This window comes from Phalacrocorax aristotelis, chromosome 5, assembly GCF_949628215.1.
Source record: "Phalacrocorax aristotelis chromosome 5, bGulAri2.1, whole genome shotgun sequence".
Taxonomy (NCBI): Eukaryota; Metazoa; Chordata; class Aves; order Suliformes; family Phalacrocoracidae; genus Phalacrocorax; species Phalacrocorax aristotelis.
The window spans coordinates 29,855,115-29,879,533 of NC_134280.1; the positions used below are offsets into that span (position 1 = coordinate 29,855,115).

A 24,419-nucleotide genomic window follows, 5' to 3' on the forward strand; every position below is an offset into this window, starting at 1 on the left:
TGGGGTTTTTCTAAACAGGAATTTTAAAACTGCTTTAAAACTTTTTGGGTAACTCTGGGAGAACTTACCCCATAAAACATGTTCTTGTACTCCTGAAAAAAACCTTACTTCAGTTGTTAGTGAAGTCCTTAACTTTTTGGTGCTCTCTGTAACTCCCTGATTACTCACTGCTAATTTTTTTTCCACAGTGGTAGTCACAACTAAGTCCTCTTCTATCGGTTAGCTTGTTAGCGCTTTTTCTGTTCATGTCCTGTCAGTTCCTTGAAAGAGTCAGTCTTTCAATCCTTCATCACTGAAAGTGATTCAATCTAATTGCATATTTGAAGGACAGAAAACCAAATCATTATTAAGAGACACTCTTGTTTTGGGAGAGGATGTTTTGGCTTAGCCATTGTTTGGAGTATTTTATGAGGAGCAGGTGTGTGGGGACAGGGATGGGTATGAGGTTTTATTACCTTTTCTTTTTGATTAAGGCTGATGCCAGGCTGCTGCTCTTTTTCTTTAGCCCTATGAATCTGAGCTGCTTTTCTACTGGCTTCAACAGTAATATCCAGCACATCCCCCAACCAAGCAAATAACAGCTACTGTCTTGCAAGAATCTATCCGCATCAGAAGAGGTGTTGATCCCAAATCTTTTACTTCCTGGGGAAATGCTACAGACACTTCCTTTTCTGCCTTGAGCTACACTTCAAAATACATTTAAAAAAAAAGAGTCAGTTGCAACTATTTTTATGAATGGCCTAGTTTTGTTGGCTGTTTAAGAGTCTTGCTGAGAACATACCACAGTTTGATTTGCCTTCCATTTGGGACCACGTTGTCTGGTTTCTTTTTATTCAAGCAGCTCGCTAAATTGCCCAGGATTTAAAGCAGTCTCCCTCTGGAACTGTAGGGGTATACCCATGGGATGCTGGTGGTTCCGGGAAGGTGGCTGTTGAACAGGGTTTTTAAAAAAATTTTGTTGTTTGTTTTAAAATCACAGCTTTAGACTTAGATGCTTAATTCTGCCTGCAGTAAAATACAAAAAGACAATCTGACTGTTTGTGTTAACCTGGTCTAAACGTGCTTGAAAATACAAGTGCTTAGTAGGGTTTTACCTTGAATTAACCCACCCTTCTCCACTCCCTACAACCTTCTGCTGAAGACAAGGCTACATAAAGGCAAGGTTTAATCTAAGCCATGTTTGGCGATAATTGCTTGCATGCAAGAGTTATGGTGACAGAGTGCTGTGTTGAGAGAAGAAGGTATTTAATGACTAAACCCGTCCATCTCTCTCCCAGACATAATACCTGTCCTTTCTCGTGCTGTCTGTGCAGGCAGGAGTGTACACGAGGAAGTGAGCTGAAGGTTACTAGACCGTAACGCGTGATGCAACCGGTGAGACATTCTGCCAGTTGGCCACTAGGTGGTATTACGGCTGCATTTGGGGAATTTAATATCGTTCAGTTCTGGTCTTAGCTTTAAAATAAAGTAAAATAAACCCCCTGCCCACCCCCCAACAGAATCTGGATAAGTGCACCCACCAACATGGCATTTGGATATTAGCTGCATCAGCTGAATGGGACATTCAGGCAATGTATCACCTAGCTGATAAGCCTTTACTTTAACAGCCAAGAAGAATACTTTGAGCATGTTCATCTCCCATCATCCCAGCAATTCATTGCTGCCTTCTCATAATGCTCTGCTTTAATCTGAGGTTGCAGCTTCTGAACCAGCAAATAGTAGCACTAACTGCTAACTTTTTTTTTTTAACTAAACAGAACTAAGTTGCATGAATATCTCTGTTTCTGTAGTTTTCTGTTCCAATACTTTGCCCAAGCTACATGGCTTCCATTCCTTTGCAGACCCCCACTAACCTTTTATCGCTGGCTGGGCAAAAGTCCACATGTGCACTGACTGTCCAGCCACCCGAACAAACAGAAGAGATAAGCGAAGGGCTACACTATAAACTCAGTTGATAAGAATGCTAATTTACATTTCTCATTACTATCTAGTTTCCAAGAGTCACACTTGTAGAGAGCCTTGAGACTATTATAAAGTTTGGCTGAAAAGTTCTGTACTTGGTGATTAGATAGGTTGGGGAAGAGGGTGGAAGCAGGACAGACAGCACTGCATGTACTACTTATCCTTTTTGTCTTTCAAGGTAGGGGCTAGACACTTTGTGAATAGAAATAAGGATCTCCTATATACACTCCCTGAAGGATGCAGAGCTTTAAAAAAAAAAATTTAAAAAACCACCAACCAAACAACCACAAACAAACCACCAACCAAAAAGTAATGTGTGGCAGAGCTCCCAGAGTTAAATAATGCTGTAACATTTAAGACCAAAAAACACCAAATCTCTAAAGCTTTTGAACCTTTAGAAATTTTGAAGTGAAGAAGTTATAATTGAATTGTTGCACAGCTGAAATTATTCCTCTGTGTTTGTACAACATGGATTTTCAGGAGGGAAAAAAAGGGTTTTCATCCTAGGAACCTGAGAACCAAATGTTTTACTGAATATAGGATTCAGCTACATCCTTTCCTGTTAAACCTACCATCTGTGAGAGGAGCCAACTGCCTTGCTTTGGCATATGTTCTCACACACATTCTTTTGCTATGTCCAAGCCATAAACACCTCTTCCTCCTAAAGAAGTAACGTTCCACACAGACAACATGAAGGTTTTATGCTCTACTTGGTCACACATGTGGACATACACACTATGGGGTCCTGTGAACTGCCACATTAAAAACAGACAACACTATTTCTAGATGTCTTGTTAACATGCATAGTAGTATCTTTGAATAAAGTGAATAGTTGTCTGTATTTTGTACCACCAGGAGAACCGACCCTGTTGGTATGTAGAAGATGGCAGGCTGAGGCAAGCACTGCCCAATATTTAAGACTCAGTCAGCGAGCGTAAGGACACTGGGCTATACCAGGATAACCAAGATGATAATTTTCTTCCTGGGTAGAATGAAAACAATTTTTTAAAAATTATTTGCTTGTTACTGAAAAATTTCAAGCATGGAAGAAAAAAGGAATTCTATAAAGCTAAGGCTTCTATAGCAGCACTGTTATGCACTCAGGGTTATTCTACACATTCTACACTGGAATATGTAGCTTTTTTCCTCATGCAAAATTAATTTTTTTTTTTTAATAAAGTTGGAAGTGATGGCTTTACGATACTGTTCCCATTTGCATGATTGCTGGAAGGATTACTCTAAACCTTATTACCCTAGTAGCCCATTGAAAAGGAAGCTATCCTTATTCCAAACTTACGTTAACCAACATAACAGTGGAGAGAGTCACTGTTCTGAAGTCATTCTAAAGCTTAATAAAAAACCCAAACCCACAAAAACCACCACACACAACCCCTTCCCCTTCTTTGCTATAAAAAGATCAGTGCAGAGAAACTATTCTGTGATCTTTTCTGTATCTGAACTGGTATAGCGAAAGGCCTTTAATATTTTTGCTCAATTTTAAAGCAGCTCAATATGAGGAAGCTGTGTAAAAAGTCACTTTTCTTTTTCACAACATCAACATTATTCTTACTTCCTCCATGAGTAGTTTCTCAATTGAAACAAAATGGAGAAATACACAAGTATCTAGAGCAGTGATAGGTCTGAACACTGACATAAACCAGGTATGCTTGGCTTAAAAGCGGTACAACTTGCTCTGAAAATGCATTACAAAAATAGCATATTCACACTCTCACCAGTGCTTAAAATTAAGACAGCTGGATACTCTGGAAGGTTACAATCTAGTATTTTTGCCATGTAGACTTGTTCCTCGCAAATCAAGACTTACTGAGTCTGAGTTGCTTACTAAGTTCTTTTCATGCAAGAGGTGTGAGCTGTATGAATTACACAGGTAATGGATCGGTTGGTATTATAATTTATTTGTATACAATCAACACATACTCTGCTCTGGGTACAGTAAGTTGAGTGCTGCATGTCCTCCCAGACACAACAACAGTCCTATAATATTATGGGACTATTTGAACTGATGAAAATGAAAAACTGAATTAAGTGAATGAAGAAAAGAAAAATACAACAGCCTAGTAAATAGATTTTGAAAAAAAATATATCAGTCACAGCAGTTAACTGCAACAAGTACTTGGATGGAGGTGTAGCAGTCTGATAAGTCTCTAGCAGATGGTTGGCTCTTCCACTGCATGAGCACCTTCAACAACAGCTTTCACACACTTGGCCATTGTCTGGGATGCTCTGCTGATTGAATCTGGGGAAAAAAAATCCAAACACACATTACTGTGTTATAACTGTTCATTTTAAAAATGACACAGACACAATGTAAAAGAGATTTAATACAGGACTGCATGCAAAGAGGGTGAAGAAAATTGTTTAATTGAAAATATAGTCCCAATAGTCTGTGCTTTCTACAAATTCCAAATCATTTTACTGGCGAATTTTGTTTCTTCAAAAGACTCAAATCCTACATGTCTTAGTGGAAAGCTTTAAATGCCTCATATGAATCCTATTGTAAAGCTAAGCAAAATGCATTGCTGATTTCAGAATGGAAAGGCCATACTATACATACCTGTCATATAAAAGTCCTTTATTGTGAGCTGAGGAGGAACAAGAGGATCAGCAAGAAGCTGTTGCTTCACTAACTGTGGCAGGAAAGGAAAAAAAAGAAAGTCAGCTTTATGATAGGAACTTGTTACCAAAACATTTGTTGAGTGAATTCTGCATTAAGTGCAGGTCAAAGAATGCTTGTAGTACTACATATGAAGAAGGCCCATTTCTTTAAAAAGCATCAAGCTGTGTAACAGCACTACATCATGCCCCAGATGCTTCAGTTTTGATTACCTTTGACAGTTCATTTGCCTGGTTGAAGTAGTTAGCCTCTTCCACATCATCGTATCGAACCAGATTAGGAGATACTTCTTCTAAACGCTTCCGTATTTGATCAAGGTTCTCGTAAGGCAAGGTCATACCAGCCAGCTAAGAGATTCACCAAAAAAAAAATGCCATCAAGTCTAGGGATTTAATATGTAGTGGTTTAGGTTACTAAGCCATTAACATACCTAAAGTAAAATCAGGAAAAATCTACACTCCTGAAAACACAAGTAGTTACAATGTACATACTAAAGCAAAGTCATAGTGTTCTGTTGGACTTCTGATGCCTACAGTTAAGACTTCCCCATGTTAAAAACTAGGCTGTCCTGTTTGCTATACAAAGGAAGAAAATAAGTACTTTTCTCCTTCCATACAGATGTCACTTGTACTTTCCCTACCTTACCACCAAATGTGATAAAAGTTGATGCAATTATCAATGTATCTTGTTTCCAGTGACTAGCAAGCACGTATTTCACCTTATCCAACAATACCAGATCCTGTCCTCAGAGTTCATGCTGTTTTCTTTCTAAAAAGAAAGAAACTGCATCCTCCCACCAGTTTCCTCTAAAGCATTTCACGACGATTTTGCAGACAAGGTTCACCCATTATGCATTCCAATGGCATACAGCAGCTATAATGTTAGTACTATCCTCAAAAGGGAAACAATATGATTTAACTCACAGAATTAACAGAGGATTCAATACAAAACATTGCTTCTTAAGACTACAGTCATGCATTTCCCTGAACATGTACATTTTTTTGGAAACACTTCTCAATACAAAAGGAACTTAACCTCTCAGTATACTTTTATTAGAAGTAATTTATAACAGCAACAGTACCTCAGAGATAGCTCTAATAATTCTCCAGTCTTCCCTTGCCATCCCAGGAGGTGTTACTGCTACTCTTGTCTGCTGGGCCCTACCCTCAGTATTCACATATGTGGCTGCCTTCTCTGTATATGCTGCTCCTGGGAGAATAACATCAGCCATGGGAGCTCCCACATCCCCATGATGTCCTAAACACACGGAAAGAGGAAACAATATGCAACCACGTAAGACCTAAGTGAATCAAAATGAAAAGAAATGCTTTACTAAAAATACAGAATTTCTCTGTTCCCAGAAAAAAGGAGTTTCTAAGGTTCACTTAACCAGTAATATAAAGCCTATTAGGCCGACTGCTCCAAGGTCTTACTTGCCTAATCTTTGGGGACAATGAATGAACTACAAGCAGTAGTAAATGTTAGTTCAGTCTCTACAGTCACTCAGCTTGGGGGGCTCCTGGAACAAAGATGTTTAGTGCATTAAGGTAAGACCATGTTTTGGTATGACAGAACAGCTGGGAACCAACACCATTTTGTCTGCCACATTTGAAACTATGCTCCAGAAGACAAAACTGTTTATATTTCCTTATTACTCATCAACAGTTTCTCATTTTTACCTAAAAAATAGGTAACCAGTATCTCAGTTATGTGTTGGAAGTTCTATTTCTTGGCAGAAAATAAAGGCTATAAATTATCAAAGGGTCAGATATGTTTGTAAGAGTATGCCACTGTTTAGGCTTTCTCTCTATCTACTAGATAGCAACATTTCTTAATTTACATCTACGAAGTACCTTGATAGATGATAAAACAGCCCTTTGGCAAATCCTGACGTGTTATACAGCCTGAATCTGCTCCCAAGAGATACAATACTTTGGGAGGATTTTTCCTGATTGCTTCCACTCCTGGTTTGAAACCCAGATCCAAAGCAGCTACCTGGCTTGCAACCCTGTAGGAACAAACACATTATGACTAAGTTATTTCAGAGTTCTCCCTCTCCCATCGGACCAGACCTAGCTTCTTTTTTTGACTAAATATTTAGGAGGGACACAAGAGGTCTCTAACAGTAACAGGAAAAAATGAAGCATAAAGGCAACTGAAAAATTTGACAGAGTATTTGGCAGAACATCAGGTTGGTTTTGCATTTTGACAAACTGATGGCAGTTGAAGTTTGCACGGGGCATCTCACCTATTTAAGATGGGATAGCAAAGTAAAGGCAGATATTCCAGGTCAGGGCCTAGTGGCAGACAGCTCATTTGTTATCTGGAACATCAAGGTTCACATCTCAGCTATGAAATGAACTCAACAGGCCTTTTATTTAGGGCACTCACATGGAAGATGTGAGCTACTGGACCATCAGCTACTCTGAAGCATTTAAGACTTAAGACCACTATTTCATCACTATTCATTTATTCACACATAAAAATATTGTTAAAAGAATGAAAAAATCATTCTCATTTTCTGGCACTCTCTTTTGTTTCCAAAACAGTTTTGCATATCCTGCAAAATCAGGTGCCAGACTTACAATTATATTTAAAAGAAAAAACATTCTCTCTGTAGGGTACGGATCTTTCAATGTCACTCATGTTTGTCTGATATAGTCAGACATCCCAATAAGTTAAGTTATGTTGCTTAACTTAAGGTAGAGAGGATGGTGGACCAAAAGCATGAAAGTCAGTAATACTAGATTGTCATGGTCTAACCCCAGCCAGCAACTAAGCACCATACAGCCACTCGCTTACTCCCCCTCAGTGGGATGGGGGAGAGAACTGGAAGATTAGAAGTGAGAAAACTCATGGGTTGAGATAAGAGCAGTTTAATAACAGAAATTTAAAAAATAGTAGTAGTAGTAGTAGCATCATTATTATTAATAATAATATTAATATTAATATTAATAATAATAAACAAAGCAAGTGAGGCACAGTGCAGTTGCTCACCTGCCAACCAATGGCCAGCCAGTCCCCGAGCAGTGGTCACTGCCCCTGGCCCACACCCCCCAGCTTATATACTGGGTATGACATCATATGGTATGGAATACCCCTTTGGCTAGTTTGGGTCAGCTGTCAACTGAAAAGTTTGCCATGTCAAGGAACCCATTTTTATTAAAAAGTTTCTGCTAGTTTGTACTCCTTGCATAGGCCCAGCATGAATGAAAGTAGCTCCCAAAAAAGCTTTAAAGCAAACCTGTGGAGGATGTTCATGACTTTCCAATCAGAACCAACACCGCTCTTAGTCCTGGCATTTTGTGCAATGGTGGAAACAGCAGCATGGATAGCTGCTCCGTCACTGCGCTGCAGTGCTGCGCTACCTACCACCACCATTGGCTTCTTGGCCTGGTCAAGGACCTATGCAAGTAAAGAAGCAAGAAATTCATTCCAAGGCTCTGAACACAATTCTTGGTGCAGATAATGTAATAAATACCGTAATTTCTATGTTAGTCTTTCATGCAAAGCTATAGTTCTGAAATCTCTTGTTTCATTTAGAGACAAGGCCAAGAGAAACTGGTATAAGCAGTATGCTTCCCTGTCAATACAGAACTATACTCTTGATAACCAGACATTTAAGTGGAAACAGCAGTGGCTGAAAGCCTGTTTTATACGAAGAAATATTTCAGGAGTTGCCTGCACTGCAGGAATATACACACCTGAATATATTAAATACACACCTGAACATATTAAACTGTTCACACATACTTGGCGAACACTGATCATCACCTCATCTCTGCATTTGATTAAAAGCAAATAGCCCCATATACAACATGGCAGTTCCCTTCAAATCTATCTCTGTGGAGAATTCAGATTATTATTCAATACATCTGAAATTCAGCAGACACACTCGTAACTTGTGTGTACCTTGGAGAATGCATGTTTTCCAGAGGCAATGTCCTGGAGTATCTGTGGGGACTCTCCTAGATGATCATATGTGTAGGTCAAATTCACAGGGGAGCCGACAAGGGCCACTTGCAAGTCGTTGTGAAGCCAGCTGAAAACACAGCAAATATTTTATAAAAGTTAAAGAAATAAGAGTTTTACTCAACCAAACCCACTAATTATAATTTTAGCAATAACTTGAAATAGGATGCAAATTCTTTCAAAGTACTTTAAACAGCATTCATTGTTTCAGTAACATGCAGTTTAGCATTATTCTGACTGTAAGCTTAAGTTTCTTTTAGAAGGACTATTTCTCTGTGTACATTCTGGCACCAGTGCAGCAACACACCTTAGATGAGAAGTTCATAAATCAATTCCCTCCTCCCCTCAAACTTTTTTCCAATTCAGTGGAAAAAATGGGTTGTACAAAATTAGGTGCTACAACTTTAAACCATCTTTTTCCAGTATTAGGCAAAAACAAACAAAACAAAAACCACCCCACACCTACAGCTATTATTAAGTTCATTTAGCTTGACTTAACTCTTAGTTAATTGAAGAATTGAAGCTAAAGTAATTTGTAGGAGGAAAGAATTTCTTGTATCAGAAATAGTGTGGCCAGCAGGAGCAGGGAGGTGATTGTGCCCCTGTAGTTGGCCCTGGTGAGGCTGCACCTTGAATACTGTGTTCAGTTTTGGGCCCCTCAGTACAAGAAAGACATTGAGATACTGGAGCGTGTCCAGAGAAGGGCAACGAAGCTGGTGAACAAGCTCTAGAGAACAAGTCTTATGAGGAGCAGCTAAGGGAACTTGGGTGGTTTAGCCTGGAGAAAAGGAAGCTGAGGGGAGACCTTATTGCTCTCTACAACTACTGAAAGGGGGTTGTAGCAAGGTGAGTGTTGGTCTCTTCCCCCAAGTATCAAGTGATAGGATGAGAGGAAACAGCCTCAAGTTGTGCCAGGGGAGGTTTAGACTGGATAATAAGAAAAATTTCATCACTGAAAGGGTTGTTAAGCATTGGAACAGGCTGCCCAGGGAAGTGGTTGAGTCACCATCCCTGGAGGTGTTTAAAAGATGTGCAGATGTGGCGCTTAGGGATATGGTTTAGTGGTGGACTTGGCAGCATTAGGTTAACGGTTGGACTCTATGATCTTGAAGGTCCTTTCCAAGCTAAATGATTCTGTGATTCTATGACTTGACAGTGCTCATGGTTTTAGGAATCCACTTATTTCTTAACTAAACAGAGAAAAATTTAGCTGGTTAGAAATTTTTCCTTTTTTGCAGCTTCTCGTAGCACGGACATATATGAATAGTTCATAAATGTCATCATTTTTTCCTCTCAAAATTTTCAGGCTGCCATTGTTTAAAATGATGTATTTTGGAAGATCCCAGCATTAGGAAAGACAGGGCTTTTATAAATCCCTGTTGTCTCCTACTGACATATCTTGTTGAAGTTGAATTAGCTACGTTCAGAAGTTGGGAATATGGGAAAGCCACATTATTTGCCAAAGAAAATGTTAAACTTGAATGCTTCTAAAATCAGCAAGTCTGATTTGTTACATCAACAATACAAATAGGAGCAAACTGATGCTGAAAATAAATCTTTAAGGAATATGCTTTAACAAACTTCCATAAGACAGAAAATCTGAGATGTCTGTGTAATATAACAAATGAATAAATGTCTAAGTATATGAACTTGCAGAAAATGTCAAAGTGAGAATGAACAAAGCATAGCTATACACTACAGGGAGAAGAGACCCCCTTTTTCTACACATAAATCACCATTCCCTTTACTAAAAGGTGAACTAAATCCAGTTAGTCCATCTGCATGAACACCCTCTGCATACTGCCTGCGGCTCCACCTGAGCATTGTATCAAATCCAGATGGATTTGCATGCTTAATCACCAGCAAGGAATCCAAACCTCTTTCGAATTCTGGCATTAAAAAGCGGGGCCTCAAAGCGTGGATTGGTGCCAACCAGAAGCAGGACATCTGCCTCCTCCACTCCAGCAATCTTGGTATTAAGCAGGTAGTTAGAGCGTAAATCTGTGCTGTAACAAAAAGATTTAAGAAAGAAAACTGATGAGAATGCAGTAGAGGGAAGGAACGAAGATGTGATAAAGATTCTAGATGCTCAAAATATTTCTTCTCAAGAGGAGAAAGGGAAAGGAGAGATTTCTCCATCCAAATAACTAACCGAAATAAAAAGTAAGAGCTGCTCTCTTTCAGGATTATCAGAGACAGCAAAATATTAATTGAATTACAATACAGTTATTGTCAGCCTTCACAAAATTCATCTGTTATTACACAGTTTACAAGGTCATAATTGTACTGTAGTTTTCACAGTACAAATAGAAATAGGCTAAATTATCCAGTTTACAACAGAGTGTAACTGGCTTTTGGTAGCCTACTGTTAAACTGCAGCAGCCTCAACATACAGTAAAGTGTGCAACCCTTGCTGTACTAGATACTATGTGTCAACTCACAATCCATAAATACTGTCTATAAATTAATATTGTAAATTCAAACAAAAGCTGCTAACGCATCAGCAATTGCTGTCCTTGGTCATTTTAGAATCTTACCATGAGATGATTTGCAGACTGGAAAGTTTAACATACTAATTACAGTATTGCCTGAACTCTTACCCAGCTCCAGCAGTAGGGAAGACCTCTTCAGTGCAGAGTATATCACAATTCACTCTATTCAATAAGTCTTTCAGAGCTATCAGCGCTTCTGCGTCCACCAGACCTCCTACAATTGCTGCTGCTTCCTTACCTTTGACAGCCTGTAGCTGGAGAGAAAGTATAAACGTAAGCAAAAGAAACCATTGAAATAAATTCCCATTTGGGCCAGGTAAATGTTTGTTACATTAGGATGTGCCAAAGCCAGCAGCACAATCCGCTGGCCTGGAGTAGCACAAACTGATCAGCAGCATCTGACTTCTGCAAGGCAGCAACTCCAGCTCCTTCAGAACTCACGATAAGCAAAGAACAGCTCTCTGCATTCTGTGCAAGTCTCTCCCACTCGACTTATTGCTCAGATGTGGCTGATTCTCATTTGGTGTGGTGAGGAGAGGAAGATTGGTGAATGCTTTTACTTTAATGAAGTCACAGTACAGACAATACAAACTTCTGTAACGCAAGCTCAGGTAGTAAACTCAACTCAAAGGTATTATCTCAGAAGCAATAGCTTTTGTAACAAATCCTGCTATTGTACCATGGGCAAAAACATCCTTGAGGAAAGTTCAACTACAGTTATTCAATTCTACTTTGTCCCACATAAAATTTTTAATCAAAACCCAGAGCAGTCATGCAGCACTTCATTTGTGCAGCAGAATCAATCACCACACAGAGAAAGCACTGAGGAAAGCATAATTCAAATATAAATAATACAGAATTAATGGCTTTGATGGCAAAAGTGGTGATAGCAGAGTTTAAATAAATTTAAGGAAGTATTCAGGCAGATCAGAGTAATTCAGGAAAGTTGCTTCCTCCTAAGATTTCTGAAAGAACAGTTTAGTTTCCTATTTAAATGAAAGTAATTTCTCTCCCAATGCCTGAAATGAAATCATGGTAAGATAAAGTTCTTCAGATGGCATAATCCATGAAACAGGAAATAATATTCAAAAGAAGAACTTTAAGTGGAAATACAATGGATTAGAAGTCAAAAGCACCCCTCTAACCTTAAAGAAAAAAGCCCTTTTCTATATGACTGCTTTCATATTAATCATTGTAATGTGCCCAGCTTTAGAAATCAATTTTATGTTATGTATATTGAAAATTGTTCTTACCACACCAGCAACACGACTTAATACATCCTCCCATGAGGCATAAACAAGTAGTCCTTTCTCATTTTTGATCATTGGCTGAGTAAGTCTCTGACGCTTCAGACCATCATACGCAAACCTAAGTGAACACCACTAATAGTATTAAAAAGCAAACACAAAATAATTGTGTATACTAAATATTTTCCAAGACTGAGTTTTCTAACAGCTTGCAGTTAGAAAAGAGAAGCACAAGAAATATTTCTCCTGAAAGTTTACCTTTTCCTTCTCAAAAACAAGCAAGAAAAATGTGATATAAATAAAAAAGTTACTGTAAAAAAAGCTACAAAAATTAAAACATTAGAAAACTCAGTAACTTCAATTACAGTATTAAAAACATCTTTTACCTTATTCTTCACTAAAGCTTTGCAATATTAACAGTGGAATTCAGAAGTCAGTGCTACTGTCCTCATTTCTGGTTCTGCAAAGTGTGCCTTTAATGCATGCATAAACGCGCACGTGGGTACAAACACCTGCCACACACCTTGTTTTGTCAGATATCCATTCCTCGTTGATATCTTCATGCAGCCTTGGCAAAATTCTCATCACTTCTCCAGTTCTTGTGCTCACTACAATGTTGCTTCCAACCGCATCAAGAACATCAATTGACTCTACCTTCCTGTTTAGAAGAACAAATAAACCATTTATAGTTTTCTATATACAAGCAGCAACAGACTGTGAAACAAACAACAAAAAGTGTTGTAGGTTTAGCTTTAGCTATACATATAAGAGCTTAGTTTCACAAGATATTTTAAATAATATCCTCAACAATTCCTTAGTTAATTAATTCGGAATTTTCCTTTATATACTTTTTTTTTAACTGAGCAATCAGCGCGACCTACAAGTCCAAAACATTTTGGAGTAAAAATAAGGGAAGAATAGTCTACAAACTGTATCTGTGTTAGATTCAGCCAGTGGAAAAGTCTACAACAAAAAATGCTAAGAATAAAAAAAATCAGAGAAAACCCTTGGTATTGTGGATGCACACAGTCTAAGATAAAGTGTATGACAGAAACAGAGAAAGCTGCATCTACAGTATGAGTTAAGATACATACCTTGTCTCCCATGGGCGTGCAGTAAAGGCATATGGCTTGGAGGTGAGAGCACCAACTGGGCAGATGTCAATAATATTTCCTGATAACTCAGACATGAACATTTTTTCAACATAAGTACCAACTTGCATATCATTTCCTCTTCCGGTTGTTCCCAAGTCGTCTACCCCTGCAACCTCGCTAGCAAACCTGGCAGATGCAAAAAGAAGGAAAAACAAATCTGGAACGTACAACAGCAAGACAGCATGTTTTTCAACCCTTATCTGTGTTCTTAAGATACAACGTTAGCCTTAATTCACACACCTGGACAAAGAAAACAATTGTTTAGATACATTTGTCAGAGCACATGCAGGACTACACATTTGCAGAATTTCATTCAGAGGGGGCTACAAAAACTAGATGGATTTAAAAAACAGAGCAATTTGGTGCTTATTGAATTTCACAGTCTGAGTCCAAGATTAGTCCTAACTAACAAGTTCTTTCTAGAAATAGGCGGGTATGTTGTATTCTTTTCCATCTGGCTCAAGTTTGCTGGTACTGAATCTCAAGACTGCAGAACAGCATAAATAAAGCTACCAGAAGCTGTCAGGAATAAATACATCTTGCAACTGTGGTTAAGGAAGTCAATGTTTTAAAATCCATTCTGCCACTAACATCATGGGACCAGTTCTGCCCTGTAGAACTCTGATTTCACTTGCATGTTTTGGCCACCTCTCTTTTTCCTGCATGACAGCTGCCTGGTAGCTCTGGGAAACCATCTATCAGTCCCTACCAGAAATAAAATCTGAAGTACAGTCAGAAAAGAAATAAGAAAAATTGACTGCCTCTCATGGTCTTTCTTTCACAAGTAACAAACTGATATAAATATGCCTTAGTAACTCTCTCCAGTAAAAATAAAGGACATTACCTGATACATCGAGTGCACTGTATACACCGAGTCATGATTGTTTTGACTAACGGGCCAATGTTCTTGTCCTCCACTGCACGTTTTCCCTCTCTAAATCTACTCCTATCACTGCCAAACATCATCGATTGATCCTAGAACACACAACAGAAAACAGACATATCCAGGCTGCTGGAATATCCAGTACAATTTCACCTAAGAATATGAATACATAAGTCTACACATTTTAATTGGATGTTTTACCTGCAGATCACATTCTCCACCCTGATCACAGATAGGACAGTCCAATGGGTGATTTGCCAGCAGGAACTCCATTACACCCTCTCTGTTGGGTGCAGGAATTAAAGCTAATGTCAACTTCGCATCATTTAGCAGACAGTACAACTAATCAGCACTAGGAGGCTAAAAGAAAGGTACCTTGCTTTCCTGGACTTCTCAGAGTTTGTCAGTATGTTCCAGCCCTTCATAACTGGCATGGCACAAGCAGCAACTGGCTGCAATCATCATAAAAAGCAAGCATGAACACAACTTATTTCTTCTCAATATGAGCACAAACACCGACATCCCTCTCCCCCCAAATTCTTACATAGACATATTGTAGAAATAAAAACGTATCTGCAAGGAAAAAAAAAAAAAATCTAACCAATGAAAGGCATATTTATTAATAAATAGCCTGCTATATAGAAAGGTTAATTAGTTGTGATTTATTTATTTTCAAAGTTGAAAATGTTACACTTTCAGGTTCCAATTCAAGGAGTTACTAGCAAGAAGAAAGTCAGTTATAAGAGATATAAGGCAAATCAAAGAGATTCAGTAGAGATCTGGAAAACCTCTAGAACTGAAGTTCAGAGTATGCATCATTTTAGACATTTATTTGGACAAAGCCTATACAAAGAGTCTCAGAATAAAGCTTTTTCACAGGATGACTGCAAGATTAACAAAAACTCCTGCTCAGAAAACAAATCCCTCCTACTTTTCAATTACATCACGAGATAGACCATCATGACTTCAATCTTCAGCAACAACCCAGCACTTCCAGAGGCACAAAGCTCAAACTATAGAATTGAGGTGTGCTAAAGAGTTTTATATGTGAATATAAATGTGTAATCCAAGACTGAACTCCAAAAGAACGCCTCAACTATCCGCATAGATTTCTTAATACTGCTAAAGACAGCCTTCAATTCTGAAGTCAATGACTATTTTACAACAGACATCAATGGTACATAATGCATTAAAATATAAACTAGTAAGTAACTGCAATCTCTACTTAGCTAGAACAAACCTGCAGACATTAATCCTAAGGCAGAATTCATACATTATCTGAAGTTTAATATTTGTATAATATCAGCTGAAAATGCGCAGTTGAAGCCTGAATTACAGAAAATAAAAATATCTCTAACTGAAAACACACAACTATCAAGTGCTCACACCCAGGAGCAAGTTACTCCATAAGAGCCTGAGAACTGACTTTGATCCATTGGCAATCACTGCAATCCAGTGGGAAGAAAGGAAAAGCCTGCTCGGAGCAGCTGAATGACAACAATTTGTGTGCTAATGATAGTGCAAACAATTATTTACAAGATTTACACTAGGTCCTAAGCACAGCAGAAAACCATAATTCCTAGGAAATATACACAGTACCTTGGGTGCTTTCTCTATTTCCACAAGACACATCCTACAGTTTCCAGCAACAGAGAGACGATCATGGTAACAAAAACGAGGTATTTGAATTCCAGCCTTTTCACAAGCCTATAAACAATACGAAAAAAAGTAAAATTAAATTTTAGTTAGACCTTTCAGTTCCACCTCATAAAGCATTACTCAGTTTTTCAAAGAATAACAGTGTTAGCACTCAGAAATATAGAGCATTCAACCTTTTATCTTAAGAAGTGACCGTAAAAAAAAAGATAGTGATCAAGCAGAAACACGTCAGGTTAACAATTGCATACATAGCTTTTCCAAAATTTGTAACTGAGGAAATGAGAACTGACCTCTCTTTGATTCTTTCCTCCAAGAACAGAGAGAATTCTCTTTGATAGGACACTAGCAATAAAAATAACTTTTTAAAGAAAGCATGCATTATTTAAAGAAAAAGCACATAACAGAGGAAAAGTTGAAAAAATACAAAGGAAACAACAATGGGCATAATGACTTTGACAATTTAACAACACGGATACTCTCTATAAAGATACTGGAACACAGTCAATCTTCAACTTCAGTAGAACTCCAAACTCAGAAACATTCTTCCATGACACGTCTGAAGAAGAGGTAGGACAGAGACAACAGACTTCAGAGAACAGATGACAACAGCCTTTCCTGCACAAAATCCCCATGGCTGATGGGGTCTATGCTACAGCACTAGCTATGCCTGCCAGAATAAACACCACTGAATTAAATAAAAAAGAACTAACAAGACCTAATTTTTCTCATGATTTCTACAAAAAATTACCACATGCAAGCAAAACTCAAAAGCCTATTAAAAAAAGCATTTAAGAAAATATTACGTTAGACTCCTGATAGGGGCATTCTAATGCCAAAATAATTAGTAACTTGTATCCAAAGAACGACAGATATATTTTGAAATAAACACTATGTACTTTCATCTTCTCACTACACCATGTCCCCATTTAATGATTTCTTAGAAAGAAGTTAGACTGGAAAAATATCTGCTTGAAATTTTGGCCTGAAAAGTAACAATGCTTAGTACAGGCTGGGAGATCCAAGTTCCATTTCATCCCATGCGAAGAATAAAAGCAGTGAAGGATCAGCATTCTAAATCATAAGAACTAATAACCTAAAGGAGAAAATCCCTCATTTACCTGAGACACCACTTTAATAAGATACAAAAGTAACAGGTTCTGAAAGGCAACCAGGTCACACAGAGTTCAGAGCTAGAATTTCAACCACAATTTAATCAAAGCTTGTTATTGCATTGGATACATTTTTGCAGTTGGGATCCAAGTTGCATGCATCTTCTTTCAGGCAATCATGTCAGATGCTTCTTTTTCAAACACTGAACTCCCCCCAAAGGATTTCTGCCATGTGAAATTGTATCACAGTCAGCAAAAACATCACTATGGAATTACAAGAAACAATGCAAAGGGTCTTTTTTTTTTGCTATATGGAACATGCTACAAAAAAGTGATTTGGGGAGTCCAAGAAAAATTCAGTATGCCACTCCCCCCACCTGAAGTACTGTGGTTCCTGGGTTCACCAGTACAGGATGACCATCCACAAACACCTCAATTTGGTTGCTGGCTGCTGTTGCAGTTGTACGTCCTGAGAGATACAGAACAAGAAAACAAAAAAATTTCAGTTACTGCTGGATGCAAACCGTTAGACCCTATGTTCCTTATCTTACAGTTACAAAGTACTGATATATTTCCAGTTCTATAAAAAGCAAAACACAGACTTCCAGAGTTGCAAACAAAGTATGAATACATGCCCTTCAATAATCCAATTACAAATACATTAATTCTATCACTATACACACACGCATAAATTAGAGACACTTACCACACACTTTGGAGGACTGGGCGACCCCAGCTAGGGTCCTGCGGACAGCAGGTAGTCGAAGCATGGTGCTTTGGTATGAGAGAAGAACAGCAGTGAGTTTTGATCAGTTCAAATTTTTGCTGACAGGTTTTAAACAGGCCAAGTAAAAAATGCTGCACCAGTTGCAAAAAAAGTCTGTCCACACCTATACGTGCAGAGGAATCACAGAATCACAGAGTGGTAAGGGTTGGAAGGGACCTCTGGAGACCATCTTATCCAACCCCCCTGCTTGAGCAGGGGGCACAGGAACGCATCCAGGAGGGTTTTGAATGTCTCCAGGGAAGGAGACTCCACAACCTCCCTGGGCAGCCTGTGCCACTGCTCTGGCACCCTCACAGTAAAGAATTTTTTCCTCATATTGAGGTGGAACTTCCTGTGTTCCAACTTGTGCCCACTGCCCCCTGTCCTGTCACTGGGCACCACTGAAAAGAACTTAGTCCCATCGTCCTGACACACACCCTTTAGATATTTTCCCCCTCAGTCTTCTCCAAGCTAAACAAACCCAAGTCCCTCAGCCTTCCCTCATAAGGGAGATGCTCCAGCCCCCTGATCATCTTGGTAGCTCTCCGCTGGACTTGCTCGAGCAGTTCCCTGTCCTTCTTAAACTGGGGGGTCCAAAACCAGACACAGTACTCCAAATGTGGTCTCACTAGGGCAGAGTAGAGGGGGAGGATAACCTCTCTCAACCTGCTGGCCACACTCCTTTTAATGCATCCCAGGATACCGTTGGCCTTTTTGGCCACAAGGACACATTGTTGGCTCAGGGTCAGCTTGCTGTCCACCAGCACTCCCAGGTCCTTCCCAACAGAGCCGCTTTCCTGTAGTTCAGTCCCCAGCCTGTACTGGTGCCTGGGTTTGTTCCTCCCCAGGACCTTACACATGCAATAAACATACAAGACGTACTCTTACAAGAAAAAGAAGTTACTTTCTTAAACTGCAAGATACGTCTCTCTTTTTGTAGCTATGTAGCGATACTTCACACGTATGTATATCACCTTACAGTAAAACCGGTACAAGTGACGATGCCGGTACAGGTGACGACGACCAACAAGCGGCAGCCGAGCTGAGTGAGGCCCCTCAACCCGCAGGAGCCGCCGGGAGGGCGGACGAAGGGACAGCGGCAGATAAGAACGGGTCGCGGCTTCGCTGCACCCGTCCGTGTTTACAAACAAACGGGAGGGCGCACAATCCGCGCCCCGCCGGGAGCCAGGGAGGCGGCCTACACCTCGGGGTTCCCGCCCCGGCCCGGCGACTCTGCTCTCCACGGGCCCGCGACACCGCCCGGCGCGGGGGTCACCTTGGAGGCGCCACTGCCCGGCGGGCTGAGCCCGTCAAGGGCACCGGGAACCATGACAGGAGGAGAGCACCCGTAACAGAGGAGCCGCCGCCGCAACCCGAGCTCCCCGCCGTTACCTGAGGCGGGACAGGCGGCGGAGGCGTCTCGGGCTCTATGGCGGCAGGCCCGGGCCTGTCCGCCGCTCCCCAGAGCCCCCCCGCAGCCTCCGAGACGGGCAGCCTCAGCAGCCGCCGGCTCTTCCTGAGCCGCGCGTTCGGCAACCTTCGGAACTCACCGCTTCGGGCGTTTCCGTCGGGTACCGGACACAGGCGGAACACGGCGATTTCCGCCAGACTCTCCGCGCCTTCTCGGCCACCGTCAGGCGCGTCACCCTCAGAAATTTCCGTCTCCTTCCGCTTCTGGCTTCGGCCAACCCCGGCAACTTCCGCTGGCGCCAGCCGTGCGGGGGCGGGGGGGAACACAGAGTACAAGGAATGTTACAGCACCTTTGTAACACTGAAAAGCTTCCTGGGCTTTATCACTAACTCCGCACTTACTACTCCTGTCCTCCCCCGCCCCTCTGGTACTCCGACCGCCTCACGCCGCTCGCTGGAGCGACCAACCTGTAAGGAACTATTTGGCGGCTTATTCTTGCGGAGGGATCTCTATGCGTGTAAGTACGCGGAGGGATACCGAATGTATATAAAGACGGCGCCGAGTTAGGCGGTCCTCTTTGCGCGGCGGCAGGGTCGGGTCGCGGGCGGGAGCGTGTGTGCTGCGCTGCCGCCGCCATGGGCTTCGGGGACCTTAAGTCCGCCGCTGGCCTCCGGGTCCTCAATGATTTTTTGGCTGATAGGAGCTATATCGAAGGGTGAGAGGCGGACGTGGGGGGCTGGGGGGAGGGGGGCCCGGCCGTGCCTGGCCAGGCCGCGGTGAGGGGCGCCGGCCGGGGGCGGGGGGGACGGCCAGGGGCCGCGCCGGCGCGGGGGGACCTTACAGGACGGGCCTGTTCCGGTGCCCGGCGGCCGCCGCTGTGAGACACGCAGGGCCGGAGGTGGCCGAGCTCGGGGGCCGGCGCAACGCGCCCGCGGGGCCGAGCCCGCCCGGCTGCCGCCGCTGGAGGCGGTGTACTCGCCGCTGGGCCGGGCGGCGGGGGCACCCCGCTGCGGCGGCGCGGCCGTCTCTGCGCTCGGCTGCTGCTGCTTCGCATCTCCCGGCGTGCTCCGAGGAAGGGGGTTAACTTCGGCTTATTCTCCGCAGGTACGTCCCTTCTCAGGCTGATATAGCAGTCTTTGAAGCAGTCGCTGCCCCACCTCCTGCAGACTTGTTTCATGCTCTTCGGTGGTACAATCATATTAAGTCGTACGAAAAGCAGAAGGCAAGGTATGGTTAAATTGCAAAGCTGGAATATACGGCGGACTGGCCTGTGCAGTGTTGCATTTGTGTTTTCGAGTTTGAATAAAACGGTGCTTTTCGCTCGTGCCACGTGGCTGTTTGTGTTGCCGTTGGAACTGGATCAGCTCCAGAAGCAGAGCAGGCTTCTGTCAGTACGTTACACTTATCACTTAGAATTTGGGCAGCCTGATTCTGTCTCTTTCTAGTGGCTGAACTTTCTACTAAAGCTTATAAGAAAGGCTCAAGTTCTGTTGCTGTCATTTACACAGATAACTGATGAAAGCTGAAAACTACATACCAGTAATCTACCCAATAAAGACAACACCAAAATGGATTAGAAAATATGGTAGAAGTTGTTAAAGATAAATATAGAGTACATAGATGATAAATAAGGAAAGTGGTTTGTTCAGGTGTTCGGAAGATAAAGCAAAATGAATGATTTGCAATGCAGAAGCCCATATAAAGAAGGGGAAATATGAAAGCAAATGCTATCTTTTTTTCTTTTTTAGTGATTTTAGTGTTCATGAAAGGTGCTGTATTGACATCCATGGAGACTGCAGGCCTCTCTAAAAAGGTACAGCATAGGTAGTGTCAGTACTGCTACACTGCCTCCTCTGTGTGCCTCAGTCATGTTTGGAGGGAACTCTTGTAAAGTTGGGCGGCTCAGTCACTGGGCCATTTCCCAAGGTCTTCTAATGCTGAAGGTGGCTGAGATTATACAGTTGCTTCACAAAGTGCACTCTGTGGAAACTACTCTTTGTTCCTGAAAAATAAAGCTAGTTTTACAACTCTCATGACAGCAGTTCACAGTAACAGTAGAACTGCAAGCTTATTCTAAGACTGCAGAACTATAGAAGAAGAATAATTCAGGGGTTCTGGTCTCTCATGTGCTGTTGAGAGCTAGCTTTCAGAGTAAAGCATTCACTGAAACTTCCAAAGTCACAGGATTAGTTAGTTACCTTGCAACATGTTTTCTGTCACTATTAGTTTTTGAACAAATGAAAATATTTTTAGGGAAGCATGAACAAGAAGTTGTTAACTCTTCCTCCACAGAATGTAATGCAGATAAATGATTTCAATAAGAAAGCTTGTTCTAGCCATATACCTAGGTGGAGCCGTAATGTTGAGCAGGATCGCGTCAGTTTATATATACACCGTCTTCCAAGATGGCATTTGCTGTGGTCTCAACTAGTATGCCAGGAGCACTGAGGATTGTCTTTGGGGAGGTTCTGTTTTCAAGTAGCGGAATTGGATCCTAATATCTGCTGTTTTCTTTCAGCTTGCCAGGAGTAAAGAAGGCTTTGGGGAAATACGGTCCCGCTGATGTTGAGGACACGACAGGTGCGGCCACAGATAGCAAAGATGATGATGACATTGATCTTTTTGGATCTGATGATGAGGAGGTACTTGTGACCTTTTTGTATTATATTTGGGTTTTTAAGAAATACCTAGATAAGCAGATTTCTGCCTTAACTAGTTCATTACTTAAATTTGCAACCCTGATATCAGGTCCTACTTGGAATTCTCAAATTCAGCTGTCTTTGCAGAATAGAAAAGTTTGGAAAGTAAACACTCAAGAGTTAGGAAGGAATGTGTTGCAACGGGATGAATTGTCATCTTTAACTTTGACTGGTTACATGATGAATAAAACAAAAAATCACCATCTTTCGGCTGACTGTTGTGATGATTTGTTTTTGCCTGAGTAGATGCCAGTCATTTTGGTAATGCTTTAAAGGTGCAGGGTTTAGGTGCTTTTCTGTAATTTTAGATTTCTCTTTCAGGAAAGTGAAGAAGCAAAGAAACTGAGGGAAGAACGTCTGGCCCAATATGAATCAAAGAAGTCCAAAAGTATGTGTACCAAGAATTTGCTGGTATTTTATGCTTGGGTTAATTTTCATGCATTTAAACAGGGTGGCTAGAAACACTAATTAACTGTAATAGATATATTTGATGGCATGAGATGGGAGTAATCAGCTTCACTTGAATTGCCTGTGAGCCTAGCCTTTCCCATAGCAAATGGGAACCTTAAGTTTTTGTCCTGCTTAATGCACTCTTGTTTGTCTTACCCAGAGGCTGAGCTTTCTATATAAAAAGAGAGAGCCCCAGGATTTTTGTTAAAAATTTAGAGAAAAGGCTGCAAGTCCCTCCACAGCTACTGGTCTGGAACTGTTCAGAACTGTAGCAGTTGCAGTATTCCCTCTGTGGAAAATAAACTGTTACACGGCATTAAGCTCCTTCTCAGACTCTCTGAAAAAGGACTTCCTATGTAACAAACAATGTTAGCTTCTTAATCTATGCTATCTTATGAGACTATTTCTCAAGACAGATGTATCTGTTTGCATTTTGAACATTGTGATATGCCTAAATACTTTTGAAATGTATGTTGGTATAAGAGCCCTTTCACAGCTATGTGAAGAGGTTCTTGTTGATGAAATTGGGAAAGTAGTTCTTGTAAAGCTAGTTTGCAAGTATATTCATGAGTTTTTGAAAAATTCCTAGCTTTTAATGGTGATTTTTCTTCCCCCAGAACCAGCTGTTGTTGCCAAATCATCAATCTTGCTCGATGTGAAACCTTGGGATGATGAGACGGACATGGCCAAACTAGAGGAGTGTGTTCGAAGCATTCAGGCAGATGGCTTGGTCTGGGGATCTTGTAAGTAAGAGAAAATTTCAAAGCAGGGAGAGGAGAGGTAGTACCATCTCTTAAAATAGCATATGAATAGCTAGACTTCTTGTCACTGTTTGCTGATCTCTGAAAATGTGGGTAGGTAAAACAGTGCAGGAATTACCACCCTACGGTACTTCAGTATCTTGACATAGTCAAAAAGGTGTATTAGTGCAGTGGCCAGGTTAAGATTCAAATACAGGTTATAAAAGCTTTAAAACTTTGGCTCTGCTGTCCTGCAGCTCCCGCCACAGTTCCTGATGCGGCAAGCAAACACCCATATGTCCACATCACTGTTTTGGGGTGGGGAGAGGGGAAACACCCACAAAACCAAACCCATTTTGACTACCTTGTAATGTATGCTGTGTTGTTGATTATATGGAACAAATCACTCTTCTTATGTATTCCTGCAGACTGCTTTGGTCAGTTCAATCTTAGATTTGCATTTTTAAGGGATTCTACCAGTCAGGGAATACTAACTGCCTTTTTAAAAACTTTTTCTTTTTTCAGCCAAGCTAGTACCAGTTGGCTATGGTATCAAAAAGCTTCAGATCCAGTGCGTTGTTGAAGATGATAAAGTTGGAACAGATATGCTGGAAGAGAGAATAACTGCTTTTGAAGACTATGTACAATCAATGGATGTAGCTGCTTTCAATAAGATTTAAGTCTTGATATATCTAGAATAAATGCAATTGCAAAAATTGGGCTGTGTCTGTGGTTAATTCAAAATCATGGTGTAATCCAACTCTGAAATGTAAAATTTGGTTGATGGGTATAAGGTAGAAGCTAAAACTGAATTTCAGAGTTGCTCCAACACTCCCCACTGTAGTACCCAAGAGGCTGAGTAGAGGAAATGGAAAATTTATATTTACCATCAATCCAGATCTAACATTTACTTGGCTTTAAAAATCTGAAATGCTCTTTGCTCCATTTTGGAGGAAGTTGCATCTTTGGAAATTTCTGTAATTCATCTGGAAGGAGGGATGGCTTTAAGGGAAAAGCAGAGGTCTTAGGCACTGTACAAATAACTTTTTTATAACCTTTGTTTAGTAAGGGGTGGTGACTAACCAAATATACTGTGGCTTTTGTTGAAAGCTAAGGCTCCATTATCACTGAGGGAGTAGAGATGAAGATAAGTTAGAAGCAACAGGAGTGACTGCAGTGCATCGGAGATGGGAAGGCATAGATGGAAACAGCCTCTATCTGACCTGAGACTATAATGGTC

The 24,419-nt window shown here is 40.9% G+C and overlaps 2 protein-coding genes and 2 non-coding genes across 5 annotated transcripts; 3 read left to right on the forward strand and 1 right to left on the reverse strand.

Moving 5' to 3' along the window:
• Window positions 1-3,858: 3,858 nt before the first annotated feature.
• On the reverse strand, window positions 3,859-19,708 carry NDUFS1 (NADH:ubiquinone oxidoreductase core subunit S1). Of its 2 annotated transcripts, none has more exons than XM_075093721.1 (19): window positions 19,430-19,708; window positions 17,820-17,887; window positions 17,491-17,582; window positions 15,945-16,052; window positions 14,721-14,797; window positions 14,547-14,628; window positions 14,307-14,437; window positions 13,403-13,588; window positions 12,832-12,966; window positions 12,315-12,429; window positions 11,170-11,315; window positions 10,447-10,575; window positions 8,510-8,639; window positions 7,842-8,002; window positions 6,451-6,605; window positions 5,679-5,854; window positions 4,810-4,944; window positions 4,538-4,610; window positions 3,859-4,219 (listed from the first exon to the last, which is right to left on the reverse strand). In XM_075093721.1, exons 2-19 carry the CDS (start codon window positions 17,881-17,883, stop codon window positions 4,128-4,130), a joined length of 2,187 nt encoding a protein of 728 aa, XP_074949822.1. In that variant the 5' UTR covers window positions 17,884-17,887; window positions 19,430-19,708; the 3' UTR covers window positions 3,859-4,127. The 2 variants fall into 2 exon arrangements, with proteins under 2 accessions (XP_074949822.1, XP_074949823.1); XM_075093722.1 differs by having other exon boundaries at window positions 19,272-19,496.
• Window positions 19,709-19,852: 144 nt separating this feature from the next.
• EEF1B2 (eukaryotic translation elongation factor 1 beta 2) lies at window positions 19,853-23,895 on the forward strand. The gene is made up of 6 exons (XM_075093725.1): window positions 19,853-20,005; window positions 20,395-20,517; window positions 21,809-21,932; window positions 22,311-22,377; window positions 23,057-23,182; window positions 23,705-23,895. Exons 1-6 carry the CDS (start codon window positions 19,926-19,928, stop codon window positions 23,857-23,859), a joined length of 675 nt encoding a protein of 224 aa, XP_074949826.1. The 5' UTR covers window positions 19,853-19,925; the 3' UTR covers window positions 23,860-23,895.
• On the forward strand, window positions 22,159-22,238 carry LOC142058192 (small nucleolar RNA SNORD51). Its single transcript, XR_012660883.1, has one exon. It is a non-coding gene; the product is annotated as a small nucleolar RNA SNORD51 (small nucleolar RNA).
• LOC142058181 (small nucleolar RNA SNORA41) lies at window positions 22,674-22,808 on the forward strand. The gene has a single exon (XR_012660873.1). It is a non-coding gene; the product is annotated as a small nucleolar RNA SNORA41 (small nucleolar RNA).
• Window positions 23,896-24,419: the final 524 nt, after the last annotated feature.

What these genes read in the sequence shown, in the direction of transcription:
- NDUFS1 (XM_075093721.1), bottom strand. Translation starts at nt 17,883, where the DNA reads ATGCTTCGACTACCTGCTGTCCGCAGGACCCTAGCTGGGGTCGCCCAG. An exon ending in GTGGAGAATGTGATCTGCAG is followed by an intron (nt 14,438 to 14,546) that starts GTAAAACATCCA and finishes TGTGTGTTCTAG; the next exon opens with GATCAATCGATGATGTTTGG. An exon ending in TAAGTCGTGTTGCTGGTGTG is followed by an intron (nt 11,316 to 12,314) that starts GTAAGAACAATT and finishes CTTTCTCTCCAG; the next exon opens with CTACAGGCTGTCAAAGGTAA.
- EEF1B2 (XM_075093725.1), top strand. Translation starts at nt 19,926, where the DNA reads ATGGGCTTCGGGGACCTTAAGTCCGCCGCTGGCCTCCGGGTCCTCAAT. An exon ending in TACGAAAAGCAGAAGGCAAG is followed by an intron (nt 20,518 to 21,808) that starts GTATGGTTAAAT and finishes GTTTTCTTTCAG; the next exon opens with CTTGCCAGGAGTAAAGAAGG. An exon ending in TGGCTTGGTCTGGGGATCTT is followed by an intron (nt 23,183 to 23,704) that starts GTAAGTAAGAGA and finishes TTCTTTTTTCAG; the next exon opens with CCAAGCTAGTACCAGTTGGC.